General features: G+C 40.3%; 1 protein-coding gene across 2 annotated transcripts in view; it reads right to left on the bottom strand.

Annotated features, from left to right (window-relative positions):
* Positions 1 to 534: 534 nt before the first annotated feature.
* The window catches only part of lars2 (leucyl-tRNA synthetase 2, mitochondrial), a 182,832-nt gene continuing 156,255 nt past the window's right edge, over positions 535 to 27,111 (bottom strand). The window contains exons 20-21 of one of the 2 annotated variants that reach the window (XM_067449359.1): positions 15,798 to 15,925; positions 8,368 to 8,758 (exon numbers count right to left, since the gene is read on the bottom strand). In XM_067449359.1, the coding sequence (XP_067305460.1) occupies positions 8,579 to 8,758; positions 15,798 to 15,925 (308 nt within the window). In that variant the 3' untranslated portion in view covers positions 8,368 to 8,578. Of the gene's footprint in view, positions 671 to 8,367; positions 8,759 to 15,797; positions 15,926 to 27,111 lie in introns of those variants that run through there. The other variant, XM_067449360.1, reaches the window with a different exon arrangement.

Genomic DNA, 27,111 nt, shown 5'->3' with positions numbered 1-27,111 from the left:
TCATGCGAATAATCTCGGGACTAACAATATATTTGACGACAATTAATGCAAATATTGTTTGCAAATAGTCCCAAATTGATTATTTCCCAACTAGAATTAGATCTAGAATTTCGTTCACTGTTCTGTTTGACCTTATTATGGCCTTGCTTTGAATTAGTCTATTATTTTAAATAAAAATAAAAACATTTATTATTTCAGTATTACATACTGATTTTATTTCTATTGGCCATATTTATTAGTACACAATTACCATCACATACCTGTTGGTAATAGATAGGTGCGAAGGACGAAGGATAATCAGATCCAAAAATCTCAAAAATATTGGCAGTATAAATAAATAAAAAACACGAGTAGGCTAGAGAAGCCTATATGAACCATTCATGTTCAGAAAGTAATGTTCAAGTTACTTGAAGTATGAACATACACTGTTCAAACAGAAGAACTCTTAATAATAAAGATTGAATAAGTTGTGCGGCCCAGCCTGACCCAGAGTCTACTTCCAGTGGCCCCGGGGTAATTTGAGTTTGAGACCCCTGCTCTGGTTGGTTGTAGCGCTATCCTATCGCGTGCAGAGGGAGTTTGAAAGACAACCGTTTATCCGCCCCTCAGATTGAGCTGTCAATGGGGAGTTTCCAGACCAAACATCTTCATGTGGGTCTGGCTTGTCAGGCTAACATAGAGCATATGTAAAGCCCAATTTATACTTCTGTATCGAGTGTACGCTGTAGTCAATCGACATAGAAGTATTGGACTTTACTCTCATGTGACCAGAGTGTAATCGCAGCATTTGCGGTTAAAAAATCCTGTTTTATCATATCTCGATATTATTGCAAATGCAATTAATCTTTCAGCCCTACTTCATATCCACCAAAACAGCATAAAGGTAGATGAGAAGTAAATGGGGAAAAATATAATTAATATTATTAAAATCTAAATATATAAATGTTTGGGGTCTTTAAAAAAGTTATTTCTAAGCTTAAATGATCGTCTGCCAAGTAATAATCAATCATACGATTCTTTAGAAAAGTAATAAAACTCCTCTCCTCAACAAGTAACATGATTTGAGGAAACAATACGAAGAGTTTAACATTTAGACCTAAAGGGAAGCCCAGATGATGATGTTTGGAAGGATTCTGGTAACCAAATGTTTTGAGTACCATTGACTTCCATTGTATGGTCTAAAAAGACATTTCTCAAAATATCTTCTTTTAAATATCCATAGAAGAAAGAAAGTCCTACTGGTTTGGAAGGAAGGACACTAGGGTGAATAAATGATGACAGAAAATGAACTAATAACAGAACAAACCCCTAATGTGAATACAGTAACAACACAAAAAGACAATACACAGGAAACGAATACTCTAAAAATATCAAGTTCACAAGTCACATGTCATCTGGGACGAAAAAATCCCTTCCTCCTTTTAAAGTCAGCAGATTTGAGGAATGTGGGACTTCTGGGAAAATGATTCTTCCGTGTTTTATCAGTGAGTCACTTAGATAAGACCATCAGGGACAGCAGTGGAGATCAATTTCAGCCTGAATCACGTGTGGTTCCTGAGTAACATGAACAACAGAGGTTCTGTCAGTGACTGTCCCAGGACGGCACTGCCCTGAAGCCATAACACTTCATTTGCCATGAAAGGCTTCCCTTATGCCAGTTCCCATCTTTTTGTTCACTCTGAGAGACAGACTCTCTGATGCGTTTGGAGAAGGTCAGACAGTCAGCATATAAAGGCGAAACCCATTTAGCGAGGCGCTAACTCGAGCGTGGTGTCAGTGTACATTGTGTCATTGGGTTGGGCTGCCGAGACTGAGAAAATGGGGCCAAATTACTCCAGTGTTGAAATGTGATGACTCAAGTCTCTCCGTTCTCATTTCCAAAGGGAATGACGGGCATCGCTAAAGCGGTCTGATAGGACCTCAGTAGAGGAGATCATTACCTTCAGATTATTGTTCTGTGGTTTCACATGATGTGTTCCAGTGTCCCGACTAGTCACTACAAATGGAAATATGTCCTGGTTTCATCCGTTAGGCTCCCTAACTTAAAATTAAAGATAGTTCACCCAAAACTTATGATACCATTATATTGCTGAATACACCCTTACGAAACAAAAATATATTGCAATATATATGAAAATATCATGCAATATATTCACACATATGGGATTTAATATTTATATTTTCCAATATATTGCAATATATTGAAAGCGGCAATCATTTGTATATTTTGCAATATATTGCATGAATATATAATATATTTTATAATACCATCAATATATTATTCCATATATTAAAATATATTTCAAGAAAATATATTGGTAAATATATTTTCCTTTCGTAAGGGCAGGCCTTGAGATTAACGTTTTAGCTCAGCAGCCACTGTGGCAAGTGGTTTTCCAAAGTACCACTCAGCATTTTCACTGGCCACAGTTTTGACATCGATACAATGGAGAAAACGGCCATATAGATATTTTTAATATTATCTCAATATTTGGCAGCAGGTTTATTAGGCTGCTGTCACTTTAAGAGCGGACGCACAGATCCATTACACTGATACACATGTGTTTTCTTTCTCTACTGTTTATGTTCACTTCAAACAACTGAATACTTAAATTCACGTAAACAATACACACACACACACACACACACACACACACACACACACACACACACACACACACACACACACACACACACACACACACACACACACACACACACACACACACACACACACACACACACACACACACACACACTCTTGAGCAAACATACTTTTTCTTGTCTTTTATGTACACAATTCAGTTAAATTCAATTAAGTCACAATTTTGACTTTGTTAAATGTGCAATCCTCCAAAAATATTTATTAAAACTTTAAAAATATTCACTTTATTAATCTTATGACTTTTTATTTTTTATTTTTTTCTGTGTACTGGAAGCTTCACCAGAACAAATTATTTTGTATGTAAGCATATTTGGCAATAATTCAGATTCAGATTCTGAAAAATTAATTCACTCACCCCGTGTTACCAGTTTTGGTTGGAGACATTTATCAAAATCTCTTATTTTATGTTCCACAGAAAAATGAAAGAAAACGTTTTTGACTGTAATTTCTTAATTAAAATATCCTAACTGGATCTTTCAGTGAAATGAAAGACGTATACAGGATTCTCCAATCTTTTACTCTGCTTAATCTCTGCCCCTTTCTTTCAATCCAGTCCTGTCTCACATTTTATTCTTTTTATAAACTTTTTCACTCTAATGTACGTCACAATATGCTTAAAGAGATCTGACACGACCTCCATGAATTATAATTTCAACATGCAGCGTTTTCTGAAACGGCTTGAAAAACACAAAAGCTAAATTTCTGATACAATTTTATTGCTGATTTGGCTTGTTATTGGAACATTAGCTTAGCAAACAGTTTTGAAGATTTTTGATCTTTATTCATAAAGATCTTTTGAATAAATCTTTTGAAGAATCTTTTGAAGAATCTTTTGAAGAATCTTTTGAAGATCTTTATTCATAAAGATACAGTAAAATCTGTCCTTCCTTGACTATAACTAAAGCACACTGAGACCAAAATCTCTGAGGGATAGAAATGTGAACTGTATGTGTGTTTTGGGGGTGTGGTTAGAGCAAGAAAAGCTAATTATGTAAGCAATTCTTATTGGATAATACATTCCTCAGGGTATGTTGCATCAACAATTTTCATGTAAGTGTATATTTTTGCAATGATTTTCTGCATCACTGATTTTTTTTCCCCAAAGTTGTAAATAAAACAAGATTACTGGACTATGTTTGACAAGAAAATGCCATTTCAGTATTTCTACTTCAAATGTTCACATTTAATTCAGTGTGTTCTTGTAATTATTTGTTAAAGGTGGCCTAGTATGCCCCTTTTCATAAGATGTAATATAAGTCTCAGGCCTCCCCAGAATGTGTCTGAAGTTTCATCTCTCTAAATACCCCATGATCATGTATTACACCATGTTGTAAATGCCCATGTTTAAGTTTTCATGCATGTATCTTTAAATGCAAAATGAGCTGCTGTTCCACCCACTTTACAGAAGAGGGCGGAGTCTGTACAGCTCATGCTTCGCCAAAAAATAAATTAAAAAAATCTGGTTTTGATTATTATGTATTTTGCGTCCACACTTATGTGACATTGCAGTTCTTCATCATTATGAAAGCTTATTATCTGCATCCCTTTTAAAGCCATACTGGTCTAAACTTCTGATAATGGTTTTCTGAGCACACATGCAAAGAAATCTGGATGTCAGACAGAGCGTCCCGCGAGTATTAAACTAAGTTCTCTTTCATGTCTTATTGCGCTAAAACGGTCAAATACCAATATATCTGCTGTTAATATGAATCAAAACCAAAGACAATCAGAAAATCACTCACTGCTCTTGACTGAATAACTTTAGTAGCTTTATTAAAGGGATCCCATGGTGTTGAGACTTGTATGGCTTAATATAACATAAATGATGTCTCTTACTGAATTATGTAGTAGAAAACCCATGAAAGATCTACGTTATTTTAAAAATCGATTTTATATTTGGACCATGGGCGGCGCCATTTTGTTTGCGTTCTAGGTTGATGACGTAGAGTGGTTGAACTCCTCAATCAGCTGGCATTACCCGTAGCTATTTTTACCACAACGCAACTCGAAAATTGTTTCAGAGTTAAACAAAACCAATGAATTCCTTTGTAATTATACTTAAAACACACTCAAACATACATGTGCACACAAACTCACCTACACAAGTCACAAACAGATCGGCGGGCGCGCACACGACAGGCTCTGTCTCAATCGAGATGTTGGGCTGCTCAGTCTCCACGACAGGGGCTGAATCTGAAATCGACCCTATACCCTTAAATAGGGCATTATTTGAAGGGACGGACATTTGTAGTGTTGTCCGACACCATAGTGGACATGTTCGAGTGCAGTCATTCAGTCTCACGTTCCACCGCAATAACGAGTAAAGCCGATTTACAAACAGCTGTCCGACTTCACGCACTCAAACATACATGTGCACACAAACTCTCTCTCTCACACAGACTCACACACACCCCAACAGATCGGCGCGAACACAGCAACACACACACACACCAACAGATCGGCGCGAACACACACCCAGCCCAACAGATCGGCGCGAACACACACACACACGCACGCACTGCGCGCGCATACATAACCCTCAATCTATTCCCTTTGTTGATATCCTGTTCAACACATCCTGTTCCCCAGATAGACTGTTGATAGTAGATTAACTATAATGCCTAATGTGACCAGCAAAAGGAAATATCTAGGTAGGACGATGGGATAAAGTAACGTGAGGAAGAGAGGCAGGATGTTTTGGTGATGATGCATGCGATTGAGACAGAGCAGTCAGGTGTGTGTGTGCGCGCCCGCCGATCTGTTTGTGACTTGTGTAGGTGAGTTTGTGTGCACATGTATGTTTGAGTGTGTTTTAAGTACAATTACAAAGCAATTCATTTGTTTTGTTTAAGTCTGAAACAATTTTCGAGTTGCGTTGTGGTAAAAATAGCAACGGGTAATGCCAGCTGATTGAGGAGTTCAACCACTCTACGTCATCAACCTAGAACGCAAACAAAATGGCGCCGCCCATGGTCCAAATATAAAATCGATTTTTTAAATAACGTAGATCTTTCATGGGTTTTCTACCACATAATTCAGTAAGAGACATCATTTATGTTATATTAAGCCATACAAGTCTCAACACCATGGGATCCCTTTAAGAACACATTTCTTACTTGAACGCTGCTGTAAGTGCTCTGGTGAAGCTATATGAAGAGGGCGGAGTCTGTCACCAGTCATGGGTGGGATCAAGCGGAAACCTCCCGCGATCTCTCTTGAAACCAATACAGAAGTAATGTAAACTGCAATTCATCGACTGGCCACTAGAGGCAGGCTCCAGAGGGGAGCAGAATCTCATTGACTCATGGTAAAATGCCCAACTTTACAGCAGAAATTAACATGTTTACAGCCTGGGACAAATTGTGGTTTTGGTCTATACGGCTAATTTTGACCTTCATGACAACTGTGAGGGGGGTGAATTTTTTTATAACTCATTCGTTTACGTTATATAAAGCCTTAAAGTTCTGCATAATTAAGGGCGTGGTTACTTTGAGTGACAGGTGGATAGCCATTTATCCGCCGTCTATAGTCATTACGTCACCTAAGCTCCGCCCACATCCCGCCTTTTTGCTCATTTTCTGTTATCCGGGTGTGACACGCGATGACGCGCTACTAAGATGGCGACGGCCAGCTCGCCCCTACTTTACGCTTCAGAACCAAGGGGGTAATCTAGCGCTCGGAAAGCGTTCCACCCCTAGGGGCGGCCATTGCTAACCAAGCCATCACCTGCTGATAGCATCCCATTGACTCCCATTCATTTTTGAGTCACTTTGACAGTGAATAACTTTACATCTGAGACGTTTAAAGACTCCATTTGTCCATTGTTTATTTCTAAAGAAACACGACAATGCATAAAAGGCTCCGTTACCTTGTATCTTACACTATCGCCCCGCAGAAGCTGTTTTTGTAAAAATAGGCTAACGATTGCGTCATAACCAACGCGACCCTGTCGCACAGTTGAGAAATTACCGTATAGACCTGAGGAGACGCTCGCAGGCAATCTTTTACGGTCTATGAGACAGTCGGGGGACGTGGAGACATAAAGTCTGATAAAGTCAAGGGGGAAGAATGGGGAGAAGCCCATAGTGAGCCAAAAGCAACGGGAGAAAATATTTAAACAACGGGATTCAGATTTCACTTTCCACAACTACTAGAAGACCTACAGCTGTCAGACAGGAGGCTCACGTCACATCTACGTCGTCAAGCTCAGTCTGAGCCGGCGCAGTTCGCTCAGCCATCAGGAAGTGAGTGCTCCTATACTGACATCACTTAACGCCGTAGAAGGCAATGGGATCGCTCCGTCCATTTCTTTTACTGTCTATGTTCAGAACGGCTTATTGGAATCCTGGGTGACGTCACGGACACTACGTCCATATTTTATATTCTGAGACACTGATTATGATTTATTGATTATAATTACCAAAAGAGGATGGGATGGATTTTCACTAGGGTTATAGACCTCAGAAACCAAAAAAGTAGACTATTATATATGGGCTAATATAGGGCATATATTTAGCGAAAGAGTTCATCTCTCTGGTGAACTAACAGCTGTGGACACTGAATGACTTCTGAGGTGAATGTGATACTACCTGACATTACAAGCTGTTTTATAGACGTCCTTCTGCGGATGAAACAGATTGAGCGATTTCACGACATATGATACGCTTCAGTAAATAGTAATGTATCCTTCAACACGTTTGTTCTTTGACTAGGCTTTGATCGCATTCACTTGCGCATCGTGCTGGCACTTGAACTGACACGCCTATACAGTACGGTGATCCGTCACGACACATTAAAGAGCGGCAAAACGGCATTTATCATTTGAATTTTGTGATAAAATGAACTGAATACTTAATATGTTCGTGGGAACTCGGACTGAAGTCTGTTCGATACACGTGCACTGAACCCGAAGCCCTGTACCAAAATGGTTCAGTACGAATACGTGTACCGTTACACTCCTACTTTTCACCATTATAGGGTGGTTGTAAACACACACTGCAAACACACATTTTTTGTTCAAACACCATCTAATAGTTGTTTCAAACTTCAAAGTAAGAAGAAAAAAATCCTTTCCTAGACCAAAAAAATGTCAGTGTACTTGTGATGCAGCATTCCCATAAAATAATTTAACACACAGTGTTATCTACAGCACAATCTATAGTGTGTAGGCCCAACACAACCAGCATATGATTAAAGACTCCATACAGGAAAGGGTGAGCGTTAGATGAGCTCAGGGTGAGACATTAGGGTAACACTTCAGTATGGGGAACACATATTCACTATTAACTATGACTTTTGCCTCAATAAACTCCTGATTTACTGCTTATTAATAGTTAGTACGGTAGTTTTTGTAGCTTTAAGTTTAGGTATTGGGTCGGATTAAGGGATGTAGAATAAGGTCATGCAGAATAAGGCATTAATATGTGCTTTATAAGTACTAATAAACAGACAATATCCTAGTAATATGCATGATAATAAGCAACTAGTTAATAGTTAATAACTGAACCTTAAAATAAAGTGTTACCGATATTAGTTATGGGACCTAAAGGCACAGCATTTCCACATCTCCACATCTCCATGTCAGAGGTGTTGTAATGTCAGGCTAAAACTGGGTGTTCAGAAATAGCTCGCTACAAAACACTGGCCTAGAGTCTGGTGACGAGGGCTGAGAGGTGCAAAGAATGTATCCCATAAACCTGAAATCATCTAAAACCTCTTTATTTAGCAGCAAAGATAATTTTTTTATTTTCTCCTGAGCAGAGAGAAACATTGCAGAACATCTTGTTACTCGTTCATTGTTCCCTTTTCCAAAAAATTGTTGCAGTACTCCTGATATGGCTCTTTGGATATCAGAGTCCATTCATGTACGGTCCATTCTGGATCCAAAGCTCCAATAACGCACATCCTGCCGTGTCATTCTTCCACCAGGAAGTTGATGAGGGCAGTTCTGGGTGAGAGGATGGCTCTCTTAATGACGCGGTCAGAGAGAAGTCGGGCGCCCAGAGGACTGTTCAGCACCAGCTCCTGAACCTTCTGTGCATCCTGAGCCACTTCACGAGGCACGGATACATTCCCACATGCCTTATTATTGATCTGAGGGGAAAACAGAGAGAATATTGATGGCATCTGAGAGGTTAGAGACTAAATGTAAGCATTTTATAATTTTCATCATTTTGAGCCAGAAGCAGGTAAAAGTCTAAGTGAAGCAAAAGTATGACATTCTCTAACGAGTAGTGAATAGTGCAAAATGAGTTTGTTGTCTAGATATGAGTCATTTCTAGGGAATTATTTGCTCATTTGGTTGTCCGCTAGGTGAAACTCATTGATGGTTGAGATGCGATTTCTTAATTGCCCAACTCAAAAGATCTCCAAGTATTTATGATCTCCAGGGCCCGTATTTATCAAACATTTTAGAATTACTCACAAGAACACAGCTAAGAATTGACAATTCTTGGCTCAAAGCTGCGCTTTAAAGTGAGTTATCAAGCATCCTAATCATACTTTAAGTAAAGTGTAGGACTAAATCTGAAGTGCTAGTCTAAGAGTGGATTCACGACACTTTGCTGTGCCACAAATGGGATTTTGGATGATGTCATACGTATGAACCAATCACTGAATAGATGTTTATATTTAAGAATATCCTCAGATAAATTCACATTGAATGGTGACGTTCCTAAGAGGAGTTTACATCCAACACACATTTGACAATAAAGAGTTTTCAAGAGAATACATTATAATATACACATTTGACATGAAAGATAATCATGTTTTCCACCATGTCTTAATTAAAAGTTTTAAAGTGATGTGCTGTTAACTGACCTGCCTATATATACCCTAGATATTTTTTTAAAAAATATAAAACTAGCCACCATGGATTCCAAAAGAAAACCGAACTGGCAGGAGGAAGAAGCGATCGCTACTGCTTGCTGAATTAGTCGAACCGCGTTTTTTACATTTTTATTATAAGCCCAACATTAACCAGCGCTGAAAAAGATGATGCCTGCTCTGTCCAAATGATACCGTTTGATTAACTCATCGTCAAACATTTCGAACACATTCTCCCTCTCTTGAAAGATTTGCGCACGTCTCTGTCTCCTCAGCGCCATCACAAGCCCCTACAGGACACTCTTGACCACCTGAGAGACCTCTCGAGCCGTCTTAAATAACTGGGAGAGTAAGAGTGATTCTTAGCTATAAGAAATTTGATAACTTGCTTTTATACTTAAGTTTGAAAGTAGGAGTAAATTTCATGAATTCTCAGCACTTAAGACTAAAATAGCACTTTGAGAAGCTTGATAAATACGGGCCCTGGTCTCGAGATGTTTGTGTGTTGGTTTATCATCACAAAAAATATATAAATCTGTAAAAATCTTACCCCAAATCCCTAAAAGATATTAATACTTATTATTATATTTAGCAAGGATGCATCAAAATGATCAAAAGTGACAGTATAGACATTTATGTTACAAAAGATTCAAATAAATGCTGTTCTTTTGAACTTTCTATTCATTAAAGAATCCTGAACAATAAATGTTTCACATAGAAATAATGCGCAGCATAACTGTTTTCAACGTTGATAGTAATCATAAATGCTTATTGAGCATCAAATCATCATATGAGAATGATTTCTGAAGGATCATGTGACTCTGAAGACTGGAGTAATGATGCTGAACATTCAGCTTTGATCACAGGATTTGTATATTGCAATAATGTTTCACAGTATTGCTGTTTTTACTGTATTTTGATCAAATACACTCAGCCTTGGTGTTCTTTTTAAAAACATAAAAATATTACCCTAACCCAAAACTTTGGACAGTATATACACTATATTGCCATAAGTTTTGGGATGCCTTCCTTTACATGCAGATGAACTTTAATAATACCCCATTCTTAATCCGTAGGGATTGAAATCGAGTTCTCCCACCCTTTGCAGCTCTAACAGCTTCATCTCTTCTGGGAAGGCTTTCCAGAAGGTTTAGGAGTGTGTTCATGGGAATTTTTGACCATTCTTCTAGAAGCGCATTAGTGAGGTCAGGCACTGATGTTAGACGAGAAGGCCTGGCTCTCAGTCTCCACTCTAATTCATCTCAAAGGTGTTCAGTCAAGTTCCTCCACACCAAACTCACTCATCTGTGTCTTTATGGACCGACACTTCATGCACTGGTGGGCAGTCATGTCTGAACAGGAAGGGCTCATTCCCAAACTGTTCCCACAATGTTGAGAGCATGGAATTGTCCAAAATGTCTTGGTACACTGAAGCATGAAGAGTTCCTTTCACTGGAACTAAGGGGCCAAGCCCAACCCTTGAAAAACAACTCCACACCATAATCCCCCTCCAACAAACTTCACACTTGGCAAAATGCAGTTAGGCAAGTCCCGTTCTCCTTGCAACCGGCTAACCCAGACTCATCCATTGGATTGTCACACAGAGAAGTGTGATTGGTCACTCAGAGAACACGTCTCACTGCTCTAGAGTCCAGTGGCAGCTGCTTTACACCTCTGCGCCCCATGCTTTGGATTGCACTTGGTGATGTAAGGCTTGGATGAGCTGCTCGGCCATGGACACCCATTCCATGAAGCTCTCTACACACTGAGCTGAAGGCCACAGGAGTTTGGAGGTCTGGAGCTATTGATTCTGCAGAAAGTTGGCAAGTTTTGCACACTGTGCACCGCAACATGTGCTGACCCCGCTCTGTGACTTTACATGCCCTTACACTTCGTGGCTGAGTTTCTATTGTTCCCAATTGCTTCCACTTTGTTATAATCCCACTAACAGTTGAGCGTGGAATATTTAGTAGTGAGGAAATGTCAGGAATGGACTTATTGCACAGGTGGCAACCTATCACGGCCCCACGCTTGAGTTCACTGAGCTCCTGAGAGCGACCCGTTCTCTCACTAATGTGTGTAGAAGCGTCTGCTGACCAGTGCTCGATTTATACACCTGTGGACATGAAGTGATTGAACACCTGAACTCAATGATTTGGAGGGGTGTCCCAATACTTTTGGCAATATAGTGTATATACACACACTACCATATGTATACTGTTTAAGTGTGGTTTAATAATGTGTAAATATGAACTATAAAACAAGAAGTCTCTGTATTTATAATGGAAAAAAGTTGTGCACCAAGAGTGAGGGAAAAAAATGAGGTAAAACGAAAATGAAAATCTCAAGGCTTTGCCAAATGACGCTCCAAAAGTTGAGACAATTGCTTTGAGAAATTAAATTAGCTCTACTCGCCAAATGCTCAAGCAGAGCCAAAATATAAAAAGATTTTCCTCTAAATCAGCAGTTGTTGTGTGTTCAAGTGCTTATGGTGTATCATGGGATGGCTCAACAAAGAAACCCTTTGAGGGTGTATACCTAGCTTTAGGGTCTGCTGTTAGTTGTGTGTGTGTATTTGTGTGAAACACAGCATCTGCTCCTCAGTGTGTCTGTGGTGACATTAAACACACACATACAGTTGGACTGCATCATGGGAGAAAAACAACCCTGTTATTATGAGTCCCAAAGTAGTTCAGCTGTCCACATAAAGAGGGGATTCCCTAAAATACCACCAGGCTGGTGCCCGTCTGAGGCCGGGCTCTGAGTGGGCGCAGCAAAGCTTTCTGGGTAGTACTTTTCAACAGGATATGCTGTAACATCTTCCTTATTTGTAGGTTACATTATTTCTCGCTGCCTTTGTCATACCAGTTATATATGTGTCAAAAATGGGTGAGTATTCTTTCCAAGGAGTTTTGCAAATTGTTTGGTTGAGAAAAACATTAAAACGGTTGACTTTGTTTATTTAATTTACAGTAGTTGAGCTAGTTTGACCAACTGCATTCAAGTGATTTTCTGTTATTGATTCAGACATAATACTTTTTTTTTGCTTGAGTGAGTAATTCAGGTACAGCTCTTCTAGCGCAGGAAATCGCCCGCATACCAACCAACGACAGGTGGACGAAAATCCACAGCAATAGAGCGTAGGCCCGAAAGCTTTTATGGACCCGCTCGACTTCTTATCCCACAATTCTGACCTCCTTTCTTTCAACTCTGAGTTTATACACTATATTGCCAAAAGTATTGGGATGCCCTTCCAAATCATTGAGTTCAGGTGTTCAATCCCTTCATGGCCACAGACAAATAAAATCAAGCACCAGGCATGCCGACACTTTTACAAACATTAGTGAGAGAATGGGTCACTCTCAGGAGCTCAGTGAACTCAAGCGTGGTGCCTTGGGGGAAAAAAAAATTACGTTTTCGGAGTTTCAGTGACATTAAACCAAATTATTACACGCCTCTGTGAAATACTTGATTCTGATTGGTCAATCGCGCATTCCAGCGGTACGTTATTTCCAGATAACACCCGCTCATACGGGTACTACGAGTTATCTTGACCGGTTCTACTTCTGTGCTTAACGCTGGCGCCATCTTGTGGCTTAAACAGCCGTGGGTTACAATGGAAGACTTCAAGGCGGGTTTCCTTTATAACGTTTTTAATACAGATCTTTTTCTTACACAAACGCATCGATTCGAATCAGAAGGCTCTATTAACCCATCGGAGTCGTGTGGAGCACGTTATTTGACGGACAGCTGCATTTTTATGGACTTCAAACACAACTACAACTACTGCTTGGATTAACGTTAGCCTGGACTTTTTAAATATAACTCTGATTGTATTTGTCTGACAGAAGAATGTCATATACACCTATGATAACTTGAGGGTGAGTAAATCATAGGCTTGGTTTCATTTTTGGGTGAACTAACCCTTTCAGCATTCATTTTCAACATTTAGCAGCAATAGATAAAGGCTACGAAACCACGATACTTAACTTATCGGTGCACTTACTGATATTTATGACAAAATAAAGAGTTTTTTTTAAACATTTTTTATTTTGTTTTTTTATTACAATTTAAATAGTGTTGTTGTTGTTGTATTATTATCAGGGCCCACAAATATCCCCCCATTGCATCATTATGCATTATATTCAACATTATATATGTAAGGGATAATGTCCACCCAGCCGGTTGTTTTCACAGAATAAACCCCTTCAGAGTGATGCTCCGCTTCGCGTCGGGGTCCTGATCACTCTGTCGGGACAACCGGCTGGGTGTACATTATCCCTTACATATATAATGTTGAATATAATGCATAATGATGCAATGGGGGGATATTTGTGGGCCCTGTTAATAATACAACAACAACAACAACACTATTTAAATTGTAATAAAAAAACAAAATAAAAAAAGTTTAAAAAAAACTCTTTATTTTGTCATAAATATCAGTAAGTGCACCGATAAGTTAAGTATCGTGATTTATATCGAATCGTGACACTAGTGTATCGTTACACCCCTAGTATAAAGCTATTCAAAACATCATTTAATGTAAATTGTGATAATCGTGTTTAATAATCGCAATTACATTTTCAAGGGAATAATCGACAATTATGATTTTTGTCATAATCTCACAGCCCTAATTGCAGTAGACAATGTTTTTAATTTTATGTTTTGTTATGAAATTAGGCATGTGTAGACCCCATAAAAGAGTCCTGTAGCCAGATATCTAAGAGAGTAATTCAAGCCTGAATCAACATTAAAAATGAACATATATCGGCCTGTACTGATATGCTGGCCGAACTGATTGTGCATCCCTACTAACAACACAAAACTTTTGTGCGCTTATTACAATATAAGCACAATCGATACACAATCCTTAAGCTTTCTTGCAAAGGATTCAGGGATTGTCTTCTCCATGCAGAATTCAAGTGATGCTGCCTCTGATTTCAGACAAAATGAGGAACAAGGCAGCATTAATTCACCAATTAACACCAAGACTTCTGAACATTAACACATGCATGAGGGCAAGTAGAGACACACACACACACACACACACACACACACACACACACACACACACACACACACACACACACACACACACACACACACACACACACACACACACACACACACACACACACACACACACACACACACACACACACACACACACACACACACACACATGCCCGAGACCTTAAAAGACATTCATGGGAAGAAGAACTCAGCCCCCAGATGGATGAAGTCTGTAATAATCGTTCACTCATCATGCCAAATTCAGAGGCCAATTCCTTCACACACACACACACACAAATTACAGAGCGCCTGTACTGAAACACAGGCTTTTGAGTCGGAGGTAAACACTTTCCCTCTGCCACTTTCCCAGAGAACATCCTGTGCTGAATATTCAGCAAACAAACATCCTGATGATCCCCGAAACACAGAGGTACCCGTTCAAACATTCCTAATTTCCTCAAAGGAAACGTTCTCTGAGAGACACTGCGAATAATGTGTGTATATGGTGGGTATGTGTGTTGCCAGTTCTGTGCATGTGTACAAGTGTGTGTCTGTGTGTGTGTGCATGTGAGTGTGTGTCTGTGTATGTTTGTGTGTGTGTTTATGTTGTGTTGACAGTTCTGTGTGTGTGTGTATGATTGTGAAATTGTGTATGTTGTGTTGCCAGTTCTGTGTGTGTGTGTATGATTGTGCAAGTGTGTATGTTGTTTGGCCAGTTCTGTGTGTGTGCACGTGTGTACAAATGTGTGTGTGTGTGTGTGTGTGTGTGAGAGAGTGTGTGTGTGTGTGTGATGGGTAGGTTTAGGGGCAGTGTAGGGAGATATAATGTACAGTTTGTCCAGTGTAAAATCCATTACACCTATGGAAAGTCCCCACAATTCACAAAAACCTAATGTGTGCGTGTGTGCGCATGAGTGTGTGTGCATGAGTGTGCATGTTGTGTTGACAGTTCTGTGTGTGTGTGTGTATATGAGTGTGCATGAGTGTGCGTGTCTGTGTTTATGTTGTGTTGACAGTTCTGTGTGTGTGTGTGTATGAGTGTGCATGTGTGTGCGTGTCTGTGTTTATGTTGTGTTGACAGTTCTGTGTGTGTGTGTGTGTGTATGTGTGTGCGTGTCTGTGTGTATGTTGTGTTGACAGTTCTGTGTGTGTGTGTGTCTGTGTGTGTGTGTGTGTCTGTATATGAGTGTGCATGAGTGTGCGTGTCTGTGTGTATGCTGTGTTGACAGTTCTGTGTGTGTGTGTGTCTGTGTGTGCATGAGTGTGTATGTGTGTGAGTGTGTGTGGCACATACCCGTACGGAGAGCTGGAGTGTGTCGGGGGTCTGTAGGTACTCTGGGTCCACACTAGGCCACGGCTGCTGAAGGACACTTCCCTTCGCAGACAGCACACATTCTGGAGGAGTCCTCACCTGAGACAAGCCTGAGAGGGCATTCGAGAAACCGCCAATGAGTTTCAACACCATTAAAATGTGCTAACAATTAATCACAGGAATCACATATTAATATTTGCTGAGAAAAGCTAAAACAAGATAATTCAAAGACAAAAATAGACTTGCATTAAATCCTCATATCGGTTATCACTCTCCCAATAATATCTCAGTGGGACGGTGTGTGCTTGAATGCTTAGTTTGATCAATGCTCATCTAAGTTGCTCCAGTAAATGTTCATCTTAAAATATTACTAACTGTTAATTACATTCTTATATTTAATTTATAATAATCTGTAATGATTTCACACCAGAAAGACACGTGAGCCGCACGATGACAGAAGGCATGTCGTAGATTGTGTGCAACAGCTTTATCAGAAAACTATCAAATATGATGGAGTAACACACACACACACACACACACACACACACACACACACACACACACACACACACACACACACACACACACACACACACACACACACACACACACACACACACACACACACACAGTGTCTGTTGCTCACGCGATGGTCCATACTACACATTTAGAAACCTCAGCCTGACCTCAACATGGCCTTCAGGAAGGATGTGCATTTCCGCTTGTCTTTATTGTGTGTGTGTGTGTGTGTGTGTGTGTGTGTGTGTGTGTGTGTGTGTGAGAGAGAGAGAGAGAGAGAGAGAGAGAGAGAGAGAGAGAGAGAGAGAGAGAGAGAGTGTGTGTGTGTGTGTGTGTGTGTGTGTGTGTTACAATAGTGGGATGTGAGGGAATGGACAACAGGGGCCAACAGTTTCCTTTTCTCCTCACCACCAGCATTTCCACGACTTTTCACACAGCTCACAATTACTCAATTTCATCTAGAGTCAGTTTCTTTTTTTTTTCTTTTTTTTTTTAAATCCTTTTTTATTCTAGCAATAATCTGCACTGATCTGCACAGAAAGCACCAGTCAGACATTCACAGTTCAGGCAGAAAAATCTTAAACTGAATTTGCACTGACGCAGCAAACCGGACACTGACTTTATGAATTACCCATAAACAGGTCGCCCAGAAAAGGTAACACTTTATTTTGTTGGTCCAATTAAGACATTTGACTAACTATGAGTAACTTTACACCTGCATGCCAACTAGCAGTCATGAGAGTATAAGCAGACCGTCTGCTTAAAGGGTTAGTTCACCCAAAAATGAAAATTATTTCATTAAAGGGGGGGTGAAATGCTGTTTGATGCATACTGAGCTTTTTCCACTGTTAAAGACTTGGATTCCCATCCTAAACATAGACAAAGTTTCAAAAACTAATGTTGGACGTTTGATGGAGTATTTCGGTGTTAAAAATACTCCTTCTGGTTTCTCACAAGTTTCGGCGAGTTTTTTTCGAGTATGGCTCGACTTGACGTTACTAGAGCGGAAGGTCCTTGTATGGGCCGTACGGGCTCTTCTCCCGGTAGGGTGCGCGCGCGCGCGTGACTAGAGAACGGCGTAAACAGTCTCTCAGGTGCAGATCCAGTCGTCCGTGAACACTTATGTCGCACCGCGCTCCACTTTATTCCTATGGGTGACGTCGAGCGACTTCAACGCTTCAGCACAGCATTCCGGGAAGGCAGCGCTGCATTTGAACCGATTTGAACGCAGAAATGACGGGAAGCTTCACAACATCGCTTCAGTTGCGTCTCAAAATGGATTTACACGCCACTGCTGTCAGGACTTTACCAAATCATACCAAAGAAGTGTGTTTTAGACGGAGCAGTCCCAGCGATAAAGCTTCGGTCCTGCTTTGGAAGCAGCCGGTGAGTAAACTTAAACTGCTTCAAATGTCTGTGCTGTTGGCTACCGTCGCATGAGTGAACATCAGTAAACGATACGATCGCGTGCTTCGTCATTCAAATGCGCTAACTGTTAACGGTTACTCCATTGTTGTTCTCTGTATAACGTTACAGTATTCTGACGTGCAAAACCGTTTTGCTTGCTACTTCTAAGGTCTAGTCGCATACAATAGTCCATAAACCGAATCATGTCCTCATACACTGCGAGTAAACACACAGAAATGTGGAGAGGCCATTAAATACAGTCCATACCACAGAGACGGACGTCCTGATGTTGCCGTTTCTCCTGTTCAATTTATTTCTCCCTCAGATTTGATTGTGGATCATTATCTGTATTAGCTGAGATAGCGATGGGTTTCTCCACGCTTGAGGACGTCACCGCTTTGCGCGCTTGTCATTCTTTAGCTCCGCCCACACGATACGCCTCCAGGCGCTCGGTTTTTTCCGGAAAGACTCGGTACAGCCCATATTTCTTTTATAAATATGATAAAACTAAAGACTTTTCGGAGATTTGAAGGATGCAATACTACTCTATAGGTACTCAAGATTGACATGAGATTGACTGAAACTGAGTGTTTCACCCCCCCTTTAATTACTCATGTACCCTCATGTCGTTGGACACCCGTAAGACCTTCGTTCATCTTCAGAACACAAATGAAGATATTTTTGTTGATGGCTGAGAAAGGCTTCAGAAAGACCTCCATTGGCATTCAGTACATTCCCCCTGACCCGCTCACAGGACCATTAAAGGCACTAAAGACGCCGCTACAAAGTCCATCTCACTACAGTGGCTGTACAAAAATGTTAGAAAGCGGCGAGAATAGTTTTTGTGTGCAAAAAAAATCTAAATGATGACTTCATCCGCCAAGTTATTGTCTTCTGTGTAGGTCTCGGCCGTGAGCTCAGGCGATAGATATTCTCGCGCATGTGTCGAGTTCACGTCAATAAGTTCACGTTATTTAGATTTTTGTGCGCACAAAAACTATTTTCGTCGCATTGTAAAATGATTGTACAGCCACTGTAGTGAGATGGACTTTGTAGCGACGTCTTTAGTGCCTTTATGGGTCCTGTGAGCGGGTCAGGGGGAATGTACTGAATGCCAATGGAGGTCTTTCTGAAGCCTTTCTCAGCTTTCAACCAAAATATCTTCATTTGTGTTCTGAAGATGAACGAAGGTCTTACGGGTGTCCAACGACATGAGGGTACATGAGTAATTAATGAAATAACTTTCATTTTTGGGTGAACTAACCCTTTAATTTAGCTTTGTTACATCGAAGCATATCTTGCCCTCTGATTCAAGATAAGATGGCACTTTGCGACTGCAAATCATGAACACAAAAGCCCCTTTCACACCGAGGTTCTGGAAAATACACTGATAATGCATCCCTGGATTGTTTGGTTTTGGTTCATTCACACTGCCAGTGATTTTTTGGAATATCGTGCAGCCCTAACTGATATTTAAAAGACTCATGTCGGGAAATAAGAACTTGATTATATCACCCACCAATAATGGTCATGTAAACGCAGTAACCCGTTTTCTTTTATCGAAGTAAGGTCATAAACGGCGTAAGCATAAACCGGTCGACACAGGCAGTTTTTTGCCTCTTACCCTGATTTTGCGTGGCATGTAAACGCATTAACCTGCTTTCTGTCGGCTTACTGAAGTGCGCATGTGTGATAGGTGACAAAAACGCAAACTCAGAGCAGATTTAAACGCATCCAGCGAGTGTTTTGCATGAAATAAGGACATATATAACAAACACAGACTCTTTTAAGACCCAAAAAATTGTAAAGATGTGTTCTCATCTCACGCAGCAGAAGCAGAAGAGGTTCAGTCAAAACGCTGCGTCTGTAACTGATGAGGGATAATGTGAGCCGCTGACACGGTGCGCGCTTTATTTAACATCACAACTGACGTGAAAATCTCAGAGTCAGATACAAACATTATTATGTTTGACGTCACTACAAGGAAATAACCCGGTTTGTTAATAAAGTCATGTAAACGCGGTTTACTTGCGTTGTCAGTTTACTGGTGTGCATGTAAACGTGCTCACTGATTAAAATAATCGTGATTTGGCCATAATTGAGCCGCCCTAGGTTTGATGCAGACCTATTGTGGCACATTTGAACATGGAGTGCAAACACCAAAAAGCTTTGAGGGCAACATCGAAGAAGAATAACAACTTTCATCGCATGGCTTAAGAAGACTTTTAGCACATACAGTAAGTCTCAAGGACCACTTTTATGACATTTTTCTTTTTGTACCTAAGGTGCGGATTAATGCACAGGCTTGCCTAGGCTGCAGCCACGTGTAGAGGGGGCCCCGGATTGGCCAGACTTATTTTTAATTTATTTTAAACGATGTATTTGCTTTAGCACAAAAAAAAAAAAAAAAAAGCAGGTGATTGGATATATGTGACTTGGGTCTGTGCATCTGTCCAATCAGGTGCTGGTTTTCATTTCACTGCTATCGCTAAAGGAAGTACGATAGTGAAGCAAAAAAATGAAAAATATAAAGGAAAAAAAGAACGACATAACCAGAGAGAACAAAAATCCCTAAATTGCCTGGATACTTCAAGACTGCTGAATCTTCATTTGAAGACACTTCATTCGAAGACGAGATCCGCAGCAGGAGGCCTGCTAGCTAGCAGCAGCTCTTTAAGGCTGGCTCTATTTTTTTTTTAATTTTGCGTTATAAAGTGCGCTCAGCTATTTATTTTAGTTATGTAAATCTGTATTTACATCGCTCAAATAGCGCGCTTAGCCAGCTACAGAGAAACTGGTAACCAGGCAACAGACAAGTGACAAATCCTGAGTGGTGATATCACTACACGCATTCTACTAACTAGATCATATTGAATAGCAGCATTTTTAAAGGGGTACTTCAGCGCTGGAAGATTAATCTGTATTTAAACTGGGTCATCAATGTAGTAGAAATGTGAAATTATTTTTTAATTTGGTGCTTTCTAGACTGAGAAAAGACAGAAAATGTGTTTTTGTCTCATGAGGATGAAAGACTACAATTCCCAGAATGCTTCCCTGCCCTACGAGGCCACTCCCAAAGCCACCGCTACTGAATCACTGGATCACTTTCCCACCGCGACTGCGTTCATTTTCATAAAATCAGTTCAGTTAAAGAACAGACACTACGATTAAAAACGGAATGTGTCCTTTCAATATGTGATTTAGCCGCTGAGGGAGTGTCACGGCACAAACGCTTGCGGAGTCACAATACATTGACCGTCGTGGATGAGATCATGATGAGCTGAGGTAAACACGTCCATGCTCGCGGCATAGATTCACAGCGCGTGTTCAGTTCATGCCTTTGGAAGATTAACTTTCATAGGAATTAATTTGATAAGTTGAAACACTCACTGTTTACATAAATGCCTGAGCCGAGCTGAGCTGTGAGTGCGATCTCATCTCCCATATGCGGGTTGAAAACATGCGGAAATAGCTCCCTCTGCTGGCTGTAGTCTTTAGCATCTGGCCAAAAATTCCTCCAATGACGCAAATTGCCGATATTTCTGTCATGGGAGGAATTTTTCCAGAAATAAAATCCATAAATCTCTCGTCTCAGGGAGATATGAGGGGAGGAAACACAATCATTCGAATATACTCCAGGGTTTCTAGATACAAAGCCATATGCTAATCGCTGAATTAATAACCCTTTAAATGGCATTAATACCCGAGTGCACATTTGATGCTTGCGCGTGCAGGAAATAACTTCTTCAGAAACACGCGAGGAAACGGGAGCCCGCAAGCTCCTTTTATACCCGCGCGCATGACATCTTTCCCTAACACACTCGCGCTCGATCTTCTATTTTGCCGTGCCGTTCCAGACTCAAGTGGAAACCAAGCGGCAACCTCCCGTGATCTCTCTTGAAGGCAATACAGAAGTAATGTAAACTGCAATTCCAGGCTCCAGAAGGGAGCAGAATCTCATTGAGCTCATGTTAAAGTTCCCAAATTTACAGCAGAAAAAAACATGTTTAAAGCCTGGTACAAATTGTGGTTTTTGCCTATTCGGCTAATTTTGACCTTCAAGCAACTGTGAGGGGGTAGATTTTTTTTTCATAACTCATTCGTTTACGTTATATAAAGCCTTAAAGTTCTGCATAATTAAGGAAGTGGTTACTTTGAGTGACAGGTGGATAGCCATTTATCTGCCGTCTATAGTCATTGCGTCACCTTAGCTCCGCCCACATCCCGCCTTTTTGCCCATTTTCTGTTTTTCGGGAGTGACACGCGATGACTTGCTCACAACATGGCAACGGTCAGCTCGCCCCTACTTTACGCTTCAGAACGGCTTATCGGAATGCAATGGGTGATGTCACGGACAATGCATATTTTTTTACAGTCTATGGTGGAAACACAACATGAACAGTTCGGGCCGACGGTGGAGATGGAGGGAATCCCTGCCGTTTTTATTAAGGCTTTTTTTATACACAGTTCAGGTTTATAAAGCTAAACCAGCTTGCAGTTGAGCTGTGAATGCTGTAAATTGTTGCTTTCCTGTTTATAGTTATCCTAAATATTTTCTTTGTAATTGTTTTGTGACTGCGATTGCAGAGGGTAATATTTTTTCACCATCTCCGATACATGCATGGTGTCCACATTTGGGGACAGTTAATTTAACTCCATTTTAAGGTCATTTCTCATGGTTATTATCTCCAAACCACTTGAGGGCAGTGTCAGTAGACTGACAGCAGTATTGTAACAGTGGCTACTGCCTTGTATTACAAATATTCGTTGCTTGATTAGATCATTAAGCCAAGATGGCTGACAGCAGTAGCCATGTGCCAAATGCCCCAGGCATATCTGTGAAATACTTTTATACAAGGAGGTCAATTGAGCTAAAAAAATTAGTAGATATATATTATATATAAAAATATTAGTAGATACAAAAAAGTATGATGAATATGTTAGTATTTTATAAACAAAATTTAGAGTAAAATGTAGTTTTTATGCACCAAAACATAACTGTCCACGTTTGTGGACGTCATGCAACAGCGGAGTCAGATTGCATAAAGTCTGATTTCTCTAACCTGCTAGTATATCTGTTCTATTTTTACACAGATGTTATGATTTGTCTTATATTGTAATAAAAGAGACTTTAAACAAATATATCAACATAAATAACCATTAAAAATGACTATGGAACACAATGTTCCATATTGTCATCTGTGGCTTTATGTCCCATCACGCTTTAGTTGCATGGTGTCCACATATGTGGACAGTTAAATAACTTTTAAATAAAGTTAAATTTTGTAAAAATGAAAATGGATTTCAATTTTAGCATCATATTAAAGAAATAAAAATAATCTTTAAAAAATCTAGATAATGTTGTTCATAATTCATGCATGAAAGGGCTACTTCTAAGCACTGGGCCTTGTGCTTGTTTGTATTTGTGTTTCATCTGTAATGTCAATTTCTCATTTTACCTATGTGGTGTGGTGGTCATTTTTGTACTGTACAGTCCCTGACAAAAGTCTTGTCGCTTGTGTACAAATTGACCTAAAGTGCCGCTGAAATATATTTCTAATCAAGATTTTTTTTTGAAAGAAATGGCTCATTTTAATCCCACCAGCTTTTGTGATGATGTTTCAGTGAAAAACTAAACTTTCAAAAAGTATTCTAATATTCACAGCTTGGTAAAGCCCATTGAGTCAATTATTGCAAAGACATAAGTGTTGTCACCTTGTCATATGAGCTTCACCTGTGACTAATAATGGATCAATTAGGTCTCAAGTGTGTATAAAAAGAACCCCAGTACACTAGACCTTCACATCAACTGCAACTAGACCTCTGCAAACATGCCTAAGATTCACCCTGAGACTAAAGTTTTGATTATCATGAGGCTGAAGACCAGATCCACTGCTGATGTGGCAGACACCTTCAATGTGTCTCAGCGTCAAGTACAGAGGATAAAAAAAAGATTTGAAGAGACTGGAGACATTTTTGACAAGCCCAGGTCAGGCAGACCCCGCAAGACAACTGCTCAAGAGGACCGTTTGTTGGCTCGAAAATCCAAGGCCAGCCCATTTTCCACTGCAGCAGAGCTCCACGAGACCTGGTCACCTGAAGTCCCTGTGTCAACCAGAACAGTTTGTTGGATTCTGTCTCGAAATGGCCTCCATGGTCGAATCAGTGCCCAGAAGCCAGCACTAAACAAAAGACAATTGAAAACCCGTGTGGCATTTGCCAAGGCCCACAGCCTGCTAAAAGGATGGACGCAGAAGGTGGATTTTCAGATGAATCTTCTGTTGAATTACACCACAGTCGCCGCAAATATTGCAGGAGACCTACTGGAGCCAGAATGGATCCGAGATTCACCCAGAAAACAGTGAAGTTTCGTGGCAGAAAAATCATGGTCTGGGGTTACATCCAGTATGGGGTGTGCGAGAGATCTTCAGGGTGGAAGGCAACATCAATAGTCTAAAATACCAAGAAATCTTAGCTACCTCTTATATTCCCAACCATAAAAGAGGCCAAATTCTGCAGCAGGACGGTGCTCCATCGCATACTTCCATCTCCACATCAAAGTTCCTCAAGGCGAAGAAGATCAAGATGCTCCAGGATTGGCCAGCCCAGTCACCAGACATGAACATCATTGAGCATATGTGGGGTAGGATGAAAGAGGACGCATGGAAGACGAAACCAAAGAATATTGATGAACTCTGGGAGGCATGCAAGACTGCTTTCTTAGCTATTCCTGATGACTTCATCAATAAATTGTATGAATCCTTGCCAAACCGCATGGATGCAGTCCTTCAAGCTCATGGAAGTCATACAAGATATTAAATTTGGATCTCACAGCACCACAACTTAATTTGCTGACATATTTTTGTATTTGCAGTAAATTTGTTCAATTTCTGTATAGGCGACAAAACTTTTGTCATGCCAAAATTTGACCTTTCTGTCTTGATTAAATGATAAATATTTTTTCTGTGAAAATTATTTATTTCAGTGCATTAAACATCATTTGGGAGGGTTTTAGCTTTTCATATGAGCTATTTCTAACACCAATGAATTAATTAAAAGTCAGGTTAATATCAGGTATTTCTAGAAAATAGATAAGCGACAAGACTTTTGTCAGGGACTGTAGTGGTCCACCACTTGAAGGAATGTTGAGGCAACATGGTAGTATTAGCCATCTCAATGTGTGTCAAATATGCCAGTTCACCATCAGGGACGTGCAGAGAGCTCTTCAGGGGCAGGGGCTCATGTAAAAAAGGGCAATATGTAACAAAAACAAATTGGATCCCATTTTCTTCTTTTTTTGCAAGAACTCTATTATGCTCATCAAGTCTGCATTTATTTAATCAAAAAACAAAAGTAGTTGCCCAATATTGTAAAATATTATTATTACATGATGTTCTTTTTAACTTTTTTGTAACCAAAAAATCTTGAAAAGAGTATCACAGCAGGTTATGAAAAATATTAAGCAGCAACTCTGTTTCTAACATTGCCATTAAATCATCATTTTAGAAAGATTTCTGAAGGATCATGTGACATAAGACTGGAGTAATGATGATTTAGCTTAGATCACAGGAATAAATTATATTTTAAAGTCTATTAAAATAGAAAACCATTAGTTTAATAATATTTCACAATATTGCTGTTTTTGATCAAATAAATGCAGGCTTAATGAGCATAAGAGACTTCTTTCATAATGCTGCATAACTATCAAAAATGGTAATATAATAGAGTCCTTTTATGTCAACATTTCGCAAAGCCTACACTTCACATAATAGGCTGCCGGTGGCACTTGGGCTTCATTAACTTTGATAGTTTCGTCAAATAGTAAACGGTGTATCAATTTACATTTAAATACAAAGTAACACTTTACCACTAATGCGACTTTTGGCGCTGCATGGTTATGTTCAGTTCTTTTTTGTTTGTCAGTTAACATCCTGTCAACGATGCAATTTGATTTATAACATTTTCAACCGAGTTGTTTCTTGTTTTGCCAATTCATGATTGGTTGGTGTAACGTTATAATACATGAAAAACAGGCATTTATGAATGATGTAATATTTAAAATTATATAATAGAGATTTTTGATTAAATCGACACGTTAGCTTTGATTATTGATGAGAGAAACTTTTGGTTTAATTTTGCCCTGTAAAGCCACAGACACTCTGAAAGAACCATATATGGCTCGAGAGCCGTTTCCGAATAGACTGTGGAAAATCAGCCAGTAAAACCGCACGCAACCCATAGCAACGCGTTATGGCAACGCCTCAGACCGACTTATAAGAAAAAATAAACACATTTTCTGACTTTTGAGCCATTCGTTACTATTGTACACATTGTCATGTTATTATAAGTCAAATTTATTTTGTTTTATGGACCACAAATATTATCATTGACATTTGTCTGAGAGGGGCACTTTTGATTTATTTTGAAAAAGGGCAGGGGCTTGAGCACCCAAAGCTCCCCCCTCTCATGGGCATAGATTATGCGGGGGACGCGGGTCACATGCCTGTCCTGTCTTGTGTGCACTTGTGGGTTTTGTTATGTTGAGCATGTGCTCGTGTCCCTGTCAGTTCCCTCCCCCTTGTTATCTGATTATTGGTTAATTTGCCCCACCTGTTCTCCCTCATTATCTGCCTTGTTTGTTCCCTTTATAATCTCCTTGTGTTTGTCAGTCTGTGTTGGATCCTTGTGTAATGTCTGCGTCTTCCGTCCTCCGTCCTCCCCGTGATTCTGTTGGTTTGTTTAAGTTTATATGTTATTATTCTATTTTATGTTTTCCCCCTCGTGGGTTGTTGTTTTGAGTTTATGTTTTGTTTTTGTAAATAAATTATCATTTTTCTGCACTTGAGTCCTCGCACCACTTTTCCTTTATGTGTAACGTGACAGAAGGATCCAACCATACTATGAGGACTCAGCAGAGAAGTTCTCCCTCGGTGCCAGTTCCGGGGGTCCCGAGTCCGGGAATCCTGAGTCCAGACATGGCCTGGAGGGCCGTAATGGGAGGGTTTGTGGTGGCAGTCCTGCATGCTTGGGAAAAGCACAGGGTGTCATCCACCACTCCGGTGGTCCCAGTTCCGGTGGATCGTGCGCCGGTGGTCCCTGTGCCGGTGGATCATGTTCCGGTGGTCCCTGTGCCGGTGGATCGTGCTCCGGTGGTCCCTGTGCCGGTGGATCGTGCTCCGGTGGTCCCTGTGCCGGTGGATCGTGTTCCGGTGGTCCCTGTGCCGGTGGATCGTGTTCCGGTGGTCCCTGTGCCGGTGGATCGTGTTCCGGTGGTCCCTGTGCCGGTGGATCGTGTTCCGGTGGTCCCTGTGCTGGTGGATCGTGTTCCGGTGGTCCCTGTGCCGGTGGACTCCATTCCGGTGGTCCCGAG

The sequence above is a fragment of the Pseudorasbora parva genome, chromosome 7, assembly GCF_024679245.1.
Source record: "Pseudorasbora parva isolate DD20220531a chromosome 7, ASM2467924v1, whole genome shotgun sequence".
In the NCBI taxonomy this organism is placed as follows: Eukaryota; Metazoa; Chordata; class Actinopteri; order Cypriniformes; family Gobionidae; genus Pseudorasbora; species Pseudorasbora parva.
This window is presented reverse-complemented; position numbering and strand designations above follow the sequence as displayed.